Source organism: Mustela nivalis, assembly GCF_964662115.1.
Source record: "Mustela nivalis genome assembly, chromosome: 1".
Classification (NCBI taxonomy): Eukaryota; Metazoa; Chordata; class Mammalia; order Carnivora; family Mustelidae; genus Mustela; species Mustela nivalis.
The window spans coordinates 4,248,289-4,258,106 of NC_139020.1; the positions used below are offsets into that span (position 1 = coordinate 4,248,289).

General features: G+C 54.2%; 1 protein-coding gene across 1 annotated transcript in view; it reads right to left on the reverse strand.

Annotated features, from left to right (window-relative positions):
• Positions 1-7,464, reverse strand: part of BACE2 (beta-secretase 2) — an 86,552-nt gene extending 79,088 nt beyond the window's left edge. Inside the window, exon 1 of the mRNA XM_082721930.1 lies at positions 6,763-7,464. Within this exon, the coding sequence (XP_082578056.1) occupies positions 6,763-7,053 (291 nt within the window). The 5' untranslated portion in view covers positions 7,054-7,464. The remainder of the gene's footprint in view (positions 1-6,762) is intronic.
• Between the last annotated feature and the right edge of the window lie 2,354 nt (positions 7,465-9,818).

The following is a 9,818-nucleotide window of genomic DNA, read 5'->3' on the forward strand; positions in this document are numbered from 1 at the left end:
GCCCCACCTCCGGGATCAGCACCCAAACACCCCAGTCCCAAATGAATGCAGTTCAGCCAGCTTCCCAGCAACTTGTCCCACTGGAAGATGCTTCTGGTTTCCAGGGGGCAGCCTGGTGTCACGGAAAGGGCTCTGGATGCCCACGGACGCTTCGGGAATCCCCATCCACCTTCCCCAAGCAGCAGCGTCCCTTCCGGCAAGGGTCCTGATTGTCCCCACCTCTCTGCTGCCTGGAAGACTTTCTGATTCAGTGTTCTCCTCCATTCGCCCCCCATGTCACCACTTTCTGAGGGGCTGGCTTAGGGCTGGGTTTTGGGGGTTTGGGGGCATTTGGGTTTGTTGTTTTGTCCCAGGCAGGGGGTCTGCATGGCTGGCAGCCTGAGGTAGTCCCCTGCCCACTGCCGACTGAGGCCATCTATCCAGTGCGGGCTCTGGAGGGCTTCAGCAGTGGGAGCACGAGCCTGGCCTGAGCGAGACCAGGTATAAATCCTCCCGCTGGGCCATTCCCGGTCTAGTGTGAAAGGGAAGGAGAGAGGTTTCCCACAGCCTTTACGGCTCCGCAGAATGATGAAGCTTGCCCAGGGCAGCACTCGCTTTACTCCTCCGACAGTCCTCTTTATCTTTCTAAAATGGAAATGCTAAGACTGTGTATTTCCAGGTACAGGTATATGACGCACCATATAATAAAAATCCAAAAATGTCCAACCCGGGACCCGTGTTGGCTAGCACACATTAACCCATAAACAAACCTTCTGGTTTCTTAAATGCGGTTACACCAGTTTTGTTTCTTTCACTTGGTTACACCAAGAGTATTTTTTTTTTCCTCTTTGAGAATTCCAAGAGCAAAAAAGCAACTGAGCAGCCACAGGCAAAAAATCAAATAGTTCATTTGGACCAGAAGGGGCCAATGGGGCACCAAGCGATAGCCCATCCAACTGTGAATCACGCACATTCTCCACGGCTCAGGAAACTAGCCCAGAATACGAGGTATACACCCTTACTCACATTTTGCCCGTGAACATACATCCACGAAGTCACAGAAGGCAAGCTGGGCCACGCACCTGCCTCACAGCTGCACTGGTTTCCTAGATAGTGTCCATCGTCACCAACGTACACCAAGCCACACCAAGCCCAGGCTGGGCAAGAAGGAATCCAGGATGTAGGGCCATGGAGCCGAGCATGAGCAGGGGCCCCACTGCTGGTCATTGGAGGAGCTGTTCGGCTGGAGACAGAAGTGCCCACCATCACCATGGACCTGTGTACTCCCGCCTCACCCTGCCTGGGTTGGGGCAAAGGTCAGCAGCCACCAACCCCGAGGTGGACCCTGAATCCGGACACAAAAGGCCTGACCCGTTCCATACTGTGTCTGAGCTACGAACCCCAAGGCACGCTGCCAGGCACCAGCAGAAAAGGAAAACACTGCCCTGAAACGTCTGTCCTCGGGTCCAACATGACAAGAACCAACCTTAAGCTCCCCCTTTTGGTTTTTAGTTAAGAGGGGCCAGCAATGTTCTAGGAGGAACAGAAAGCCCGGATGAGGTGATGCCCACATGTCTTCAACAGAGGACATCAGAAGTCAAGAAAGTGTTATGGGACAGGAAGACATACTAGAGGAGAGAGGTCTGTATTCTCTATCAAACGTCTTCAACAAAGAGGAGTGATGGATGCTTTAGAGTCTTTTTTTTTTTTCATTTTAAAAATATTTTGTTTATTTGAAAGAGAGAGCAGGAGCGGTGAGGAAGGGCAGAGGGAAAGGGAAAAGCAGGCTCCGTGTTGAGCACGGAGGCTGACACCGGGACTTGATTTCATGACCCTGAGATCAAGATCTAAGCAGAAACCAAGAGTCAGATGCTTAACCAACTGAGCCACCCAGGTGGCCCTAAAATGCATTATATAAAAAAAATAGGTTGAAATCCTAATCTCTGCCTCTACAGTTGTAACGAAGCTGAGATAAGGTCAGAACAGAGCGGGGTGAACCCTAATGCAATGACAGGTGTCATTTTCAGAAGCCAGTTTGGACCTAGAGACTTACACACGGGGTGGGGGGAGGATTTCATTTGAAGACAGACACAGAGACCGAAGAGATGCAGCCCGGAGCCGTAGAACAAGGAGGAGGACTCCAGGCAGCCACCAAAGCTGGGAGAGTCAGGGGAGGGACAGGGCCCTGACGGCATCTCCCTCGGGGTGACTGGCCTCCAGCACTGCAAGAGAATACACTTCTGTTGTCTTAAGTCACCTGCTTTGTGGGATCTGTGACAGCGGCTGTAGGAGGCTAAAAGCTCAAAAGATCTCCAACCAATAAGGGAAAGGCAGCACGTGCGATCACCTGCCCACTGCCATCACCAGTGTAAAGCCACCAGCATCCGGGATGCTTCCAGCCACACCCAAGTCCTCCACAGGTGAATGAAAATGGTTTTTTGTTTTTTTTTTTTAAAGTCCAAGTGCACAGGGGAGCAGGAGCGAAGGGCTGGGTCTGCAGGACGGAACTGGCAGACTCCCTGACGGACACCCCAGCTCTGCCACTCACCAGGGGACCTTGGACAGATTACTGGGCCTCTCTGGGCTCTGCTCTCTCTGTCTGATAATTAAGTCGCACAACTTCCACCTCCTTCCTAGGGCTGTTCGGAGAATAAATGAGGTGATCTGTGCAAAACACTTAGCATGGTACCCACCATCCAGTGAGCCTGGGATAAAGGTTAGCTGTTAATATTGACGGTTGTTAGTGACTTCTCAGACTGTCCCTCTAAGGTGCTTTCAGCAGGTGCCTCGGCCTGGCTTTTCTGCCTTCCGAAGGAGGACCTGCATCTTGAACTCCTCCATGACGCTCAGAGTCGCTACTACCATGTGCCACTCCCAGGAGCTGGGGGGAGCCTTGCTCTGCCTTTCCTGTTCTTCGAACCCCCGCCATCTCTCCGCTTCCCATTGTCCTCCGTCTTCACCGTCTCGCTGCGTTCCATCAAGTTTATTCTCGGTGCCCATTGCCTGCCTTTTTCCAGCCTCGCCTGCAGTGAGTTTCATGTAATTTAGGGACACTGGATTGCTTATTCTAAAAAAGACAAACTCCTAAATTGCATATACTTGGCACATATCTTCAATCCAAAGTCTTCCAAACAATTGTGTACTAAGAAGTGGTAAGCCAATGCGCCATGATTAAAATGTGAGTCCCCAAAATAATTTCTTAGCTCCTTACAGTAGAATGTTTAAACACGAAAATCGTGTTGCCGTCTGTTTCCTCCGTATTAGCGGAGATGACAGAAAATCTTTCAACAGAAATCCCTAAGGGCTTTTTGAGGCCATTACAAGGTATAGAGCTGCAGACCCTTAGCATTTCCAGGCAGATTGATTGCGTCAGGGTGAAAGCCTTTTTTTAAAATAATGGAAATTGCTATAATTATAATCACTTTAGAACACCATTATTATTATTAATAAGACCAAATTGCATGGTTCAAGCGGCTGCTGGTTCTCTACTGTTCACAAGGAGTCACGTGATGGTATCGAACACCTGGCACTCATCTCCATGCCAACGTGGCCCTGCTCTCGCATGGGCTTCGGGGCACATGCCTGTGATGTCTTCAGCGGTGGCAGGCAGTACGACGGACCCCCCCAGTTCTTGGTGGAAGCGTTCAGGGAACGAGCACATGTCCAACAGTGGGGTTTTCCCACAGGAGAGCGGGGTCTGGGCAGCGCTGGTTCTGGTGACCTTTCCCTCTCCCATGCGTCCCTGTAGCCAACGATGCAGCAGGTTGCCCTGCAGGGAGGGGAGGGCTGCAGGGCGGCACGGGGCTGGAGTCCATCGCTGGTCACCCATTAAGTCCCTAACACCCTGGGCTTTAAGGTCCAGGGATCTCTCCCTGGATAGGGTAGTTAAAGGCCAAATTTTGTTTAAAAAGAGAAAAATAGGGGTGCTGGGGTGGCTCTGTCGATCAAGCATCGGCCTTTGGTTCAGGTCATGATCCCAGGGTCCTGGGGTTGAGCCCCACCTGGGGCTCCCTGATCAGCGGGGAGTCTGCTTTTCCCTCCCCCTCTCGCTCCCCTGCTTGTGCTCTCTGTCAAATAAATAAATAAATCTTAAAAAAAAAAAGGGGAAAAAGAAAAGGAAGCAGGGAAGAAAGGGAGCAGGCAGGTATATGCCCAGTGGAGTCTAGCCACCTAGCTTCTGGAGTCCAGCCACGTGGACTACTCGCAGTCCACTGCTGGCTCTCCCGCTTTCTTGTCCTGCTCCCTGGGCCAGTCATTCAACCTCTCCACGCTTGTTTTTCCAACCCCTAAATGGGTATCAGAGCCGTGGGGTGGTTGCGAGGATCCCCCCAGGACAACACCCCCACGGCACGGCGCTCGACGCGAGGGGAGACCTCCCCATGGCTAGGGACTGTTACCTCTCCAAAAACTCCTGGTTATTTAATGCCTGAATTTACAATTGCATTTTTCTCTCCACCTAAGCAAGTTTTATTTTAGGCTTAGGAGAATCAGCAAAGAATAAATGCATAACTCTTGGCCGTTAATAGAGCAGGAAACCTCACTCCGAGTTCAGAAGTCACCCCAGGGCCTGCGGCAAACATCTTGCTGGTGGCCAGAGACATTTCAGGAGGAGAGAGGGAAGAAATGAATCCCAATGTGCTTGTCACTAGTACCCAAGAGTTTATAGTAGGCCTTTGGAGAGATCGTACGCAAGGATTGTGCTATAAAACAACTTATTACTAAATCAGGCCAAGAAGGAGGAACAGAATATTTCATTCCCCGTCAAATGTAAAAATTAAATCTGGATTGTTAAAAACAGCCTTCCCTGGAAACATGCTCATCTTTAACTGAGAAATAACCTTGAATGAACTACCTCCTTGGCCAAGGTAAAGATACAAGCACTAGGCATGCAATATGATCCTGTTAATTAAACTTCATCATTTTAAAGTAAAGGTCACTGGGATGCCTGGCTGGCTCAGCCCATAGACCACGTGACTCTCAATCTCTGGGAGGTAAGTTCAAGCCCCACGGTGGGCCTGGAGCTTACTTTAAAAAAAATAATAAAATAAAGGTCACTGGATTAATTAATAAAGAAAAGGTATTATTTATGAAAGGCTTTTTTTTTTTTTTTGAGAGCCCAAGAGAAATCTTCCCATTCCCCGCCCCCTTCTCAAGGCTTTTTTTCCCCCCTTCCCGTCTTCCCTGGAGGGAGATATCTAGGACCCCTTTTATCACAGTGCCCAAAGTGCCCAAATCTTTACTTTAGTACAAAGACTTCCCTTCCACTCAAAAATTAACAAGAGCACTTCCCCACAAAGCACATATTTCATAAACAGAGAGTCATTTCCTGTTCGAAAGCTCATCCTTGGGCCACAAAAGAGGGTCATCCACAAAATACTGGGAAATCTTGGGAAGGCAGAAAGTACAAGGTTCTCACCAGGAGCGCGTGTCTTCACATGGCGGCTCTGACCAGCAACCACACCCCTGCGGTCAAGTTAAGCTCCCTCAGCTGACACCCTCCCCCTCCCTGCCCACCCTCCACCGGGAAGGCAAGGCTTAGAGGAAAGGCAACCAGAGTTCAAGTTTTGAGCAGAACACATTTCTGGAGGGTTGTTTTTAAAAAGACTAATTAAGCAAGTATAGAAGTTACTCAGTAGAGTTTCTTTTTTTAAAAAGAATTAGCATGGCGCGTCTTTCCTCTTAAGCAAGTCTTGAATAATTTAATTAGAATTACACCAAAGTCATGAGTATGTTCTATTTATGGGGGAATCATAGCTGAATTGAAACTCAAATGACAATGTTAAAAATAAAAACAAAGTATCTTGGGACTGTACTCAATTGATAAGAAAAACCTGACTTCAAATCACACTTAGATCAGGTAAACGTGGAAAGGGGGGGACCAAATCGACTTGGGGAATTGTTTCTCTTAAGATTACTGAGCCGGGGGTGAGGGGTGAGGGGGGGGGGCATTCGTTTCTTGCTACAAGAAGTGCTAATAAATAAAATCAGATTGAAATAAAAAGAAGGCTGCTGGGTTTTATTTTTATTTGGTCATCGGGAGGCCACTCGGTCCCCGGAAGCCTTACTCAGCCTGGATTTTTCCGCAGGAGCTGGACCGCATTTAGTACATTGCACACACACGTGTGCAGACGCTGGCTCGGTGCAGCGAGGCTGGGCGGCTGGGCGGGCGGGAGGAAGCCGACGAGCCAACTCTGGGAGAGCAGAGCCGCGCGGCAGCCACGCGGCCCCCTCCGCCCGCAGCCAGCGAGCCTCCGCGTCCTGGGCGGCTCGGCGGGGCTCGCGCACAGATCCCACTCCAGGCACTGCGCCTCCGGAGCCGGCCACCAGCCCCCGTAGCAATGAGACAGCAAGGGGGTGGGAGGGCGGGGAGGAGATCGGGCATCCAAGGTGAGCCCCCAGGAGCCACAGCATCGCGCCCGAGGCCCACGGTGCCGGCTCCCCGCTCGCCAGAAGGGCTGCCCGTTGGAGGCGCTCGCCGCCCCGCCGCTCGGAGGGGAGGGCTAACAAGTTCTGAAACACTCGCGCACACCCTCGGCTGAGCCCGGGGCAGGACGGTCGGCGCTCCGCGTCCCCAGGGCGCGCGCCCCGCTCCCGGCGCGGAGGGACCCCCCGGCGTGTCCCCACTCTGCTCTACCGAGGTGTGGTTGGGGGCGACGCTAAACCGCGCGCACGCTCCGCTGGGCGCTCCCTCCCGAACCCCGGAAAACCCGTGGCTGCAGCCTGGGGGACCGCAGGGGTGGTGGGGCGCGGGTCCGCTGGGTGAGCGAGCGCCCGCCAACCTACCTTCTGCGGGGGGGTTCCGATCAGCATCTCCAGGTAGTAGCCACGGCCGGAGTCCCCCTGCAGGTTGTCCACCATGGCCAAGAAGTTGGCTGCGCCGCCGGCGGGCTCCAGGGCGAGCGCCAGGCCGTCGGCTTGGGGTGCAGCGCGGGGCGCGGCGGGGGTCCCGGGCCCGGGGGTGGGCGCGGCCACGCGGAGGGGCAGCCTGAGGGGTGCGGGGGCTGGCGCCGGGGCTGCGCGCAGGAGCCACTGGGCCAGCAGCGGCAGCAGCAGCGCCCGGGCCTGCGCGCCCATGCCCGCTGCGGGGCCCGGGGGGCGCGCCCGGCCCGGCCCGTCCCGTCCGGCGCTGGTGGCGGCGGTGGCGGTGGTGGCGGCGGCGCGGCGGCTCGGCGCGGGGCTGCGGGCAGGGCTGGGCGCGCACCGGGCGGGCGGCGGCCGCTGGGAGGAGCGCCGCGGGAGGAGGACCGGGGAAGCGGGAGGAGGCGCCGGAGCCGGAGCCGCCCCAGCCCGCGCCGCCAACTTGAGCAAGTTGGTCGCCGCTGCCCCCTCTGGCGGGCGGCGGCTGCCCCGCAGGAGCCGGGCCCCTCCCCCGCGGCCAAGGTCACAGCGGAGCGCTGGGTCCGCGGGAACGCACCGGCGCGCCCTACCCGCTCTCGCTCGCGTCGGGCCGCGCCTCTTCCCCGGGAAACTCGAGTCCTGAATTTCCTCGGAATGCGCCCCGCTGCTACGGCCAACGGATGTGACGAGGCTCATCTGATACCAGGGGGAAAGTTTCGGGAACCCTTAAAGGGGCAGCGAGGGCCTGAACTGGCCCTGTGGCCCCGCGCGCGAGGGAGCCCCGCAGCGGTGGGGGGTGACCTGAGGGTCGGAGAGGAGAAAAGAGAATCGTCAGAGAGCCGCGAGCATCTTCGGGAGTCAGCGCCTGCCCTCGCTAAGTTCATCCCCGCCGCACTTACACCCACCCGAGTCTGGCTGCGTCTCTGGGCATTTCTAGTGCGCCGAGCCCCCCGCCCCCACCCCGGATCCTGCTCCTTCCCTCTCCCCTCTCCCCACTTCGGCCCCTAGCGGCTGGGGGGTGGGGGTGGGTTGGGGGTGGCCAGGGAGAGCGCGAGAGCTTTCGAGACCTCCCCCTAGAAATCTTGGGGGGGGGGGGGCTCGGCTCTCCCGGGAGGTGGTGTCCGCCGTTGGCTTTGAACTTGGGCTTCTCCTCCCCAGGACCGTCCGTAATGCAGGTGAGAAGCTGCCCGGAGCCGCTCCTTCAGCTCCCCCAGGACTCCCTCCGTCCACCGAGCAACTCGCAGTCACGATGCACAAATCAGGGCGGCCAAGTCTGGGCCGCTGCCTTCCCTCGTCTCCTCCCCCTCCGCCAGCCCTCGGCGGATTATCTAATTAATACTTGTTTAGCCGCGGACACGAAGACCAAAGAAGTATCAGTCGTGCCAACAAGGAGGGTGATTTTATTTGAGGTACTAAACGCAGGGGGGACAGCTGCACCTGCTACAGCCAATCGATTTCTACTGAAACAAGGAGCAGAAAGATCTCTGTACCTCCTCCAGCTGAATTATGCCGGCTGTTTTACAAAACAAACAAACCCATCTTCGAAACAGTGGGAAGGTTGGAGCAAAGCATCACTCCTCTCTGTAATTTCCAGCTACTTCTGTTCAAGATTTGATTTTTATTCCTGTCTTCTCAATTTCAGAATCAGGTCTAACTCTGCAAAGGACCCCCATGTCAGAGAGCTTCAGTCGCGTCTGTGAGAATCACGTTTTCCCCAAACTCTATCCCAGCGTTAACAAATCCCCAGCCTCAAAATGAAAGGCCTAGTTGGGCCTGTGATATAACCTAAATTGATATCCCCATAAATCTGCATAGTAATTCCAGACCTATTATATTCATATATTCACATTTCAAATTCAAGGTTGTAGAGGAAGTATAATTTTTAAAGAATGATTATTTATACTCCTTAGTGTCCAGTCTTGAGGGGTTTGGAAAGACGTGCAGACAGTTCTCCGAAGAACGTAACCTTGTAAAAAGTGCATGGAATTTATTAAGGGCCTTGGCATTGAGGCTCCCTGACGTGAAGTTCAACATCAGAGACATTTGCTCTAATAATTAAAAACCACGAGGGAAAACTTAAAAAATCAAGTCTAATTAAGGTTTGTCCTTCACGGGGCTCCTGACTCCACCCAGTATGAGGAGTCGTTGTGAACTTTTCATTTTGAAAGGGCTAGTTTAGGTTTACGGGAAAACGGATGCATTCAAATCTAGTCGCAGAGGAGCTCATGCAGTTTTAATGGACGGAGAGCTCTCTCGTCAGAAAAGAACGTGGGCTGAAGCGACAGCCTCAGATGACCTTGCCCTTGGCCTTCTTCGTTTTATGAATGGGTTCGTGGATGGTGGTTCTTAACCCCTCAGAGCAATGGCTCTGCCTGTGTCCGGGAAACAATCATTTCACCTGCCAGGTGTTCTCTCTGAGGGGGGCAGGGAGATGGTGAGCCCCGCGGCGGGGGTTAGGGAGGGCACAGACTGCAGGGAGCATCGGGGGTCACACGCAAACAATGAATCACTGAACATGACATCAAAAACCAATGACGTACCCTATGGTTACTAACATGAAAGAAAGAAAGAGAGAGGAAGGAAGGAAGAAAAGAGAGAGAGAGAGAGAAGGAAGGAAGACAGACCCTCTGGGGCAGGCCTCTCAGGGGGCAGGATTAGAGAGTCTTTTTATCCTTCCAGAAGCTTCTCTAAGAAAGAAGCCACTTCCCATTGCATGGGTGAGCAGGGGGAGGGGGACAGGGGGAGAAGGGGGACCCCTCACGCCCCACACCCTCTTCAAACTGCCCCCTTCCCCCTCCATGCCCTGAGGCCCCCAGCCACGCACTTCCTGGGCCACTCAGAAAAACCAGGGCCTACAAGCGAGACTGGCCCATCCTCCTTGGAAAGAGCAAACCTGACCAAGAACTGTCCTGGGGGCACCTGGGTGGCTCAGTGGGTTAATCCTCTGCCTTTGACTCAGGTCATGATCTCAGGGTCCTGCGATCGAGCCCCACATCGGGCTC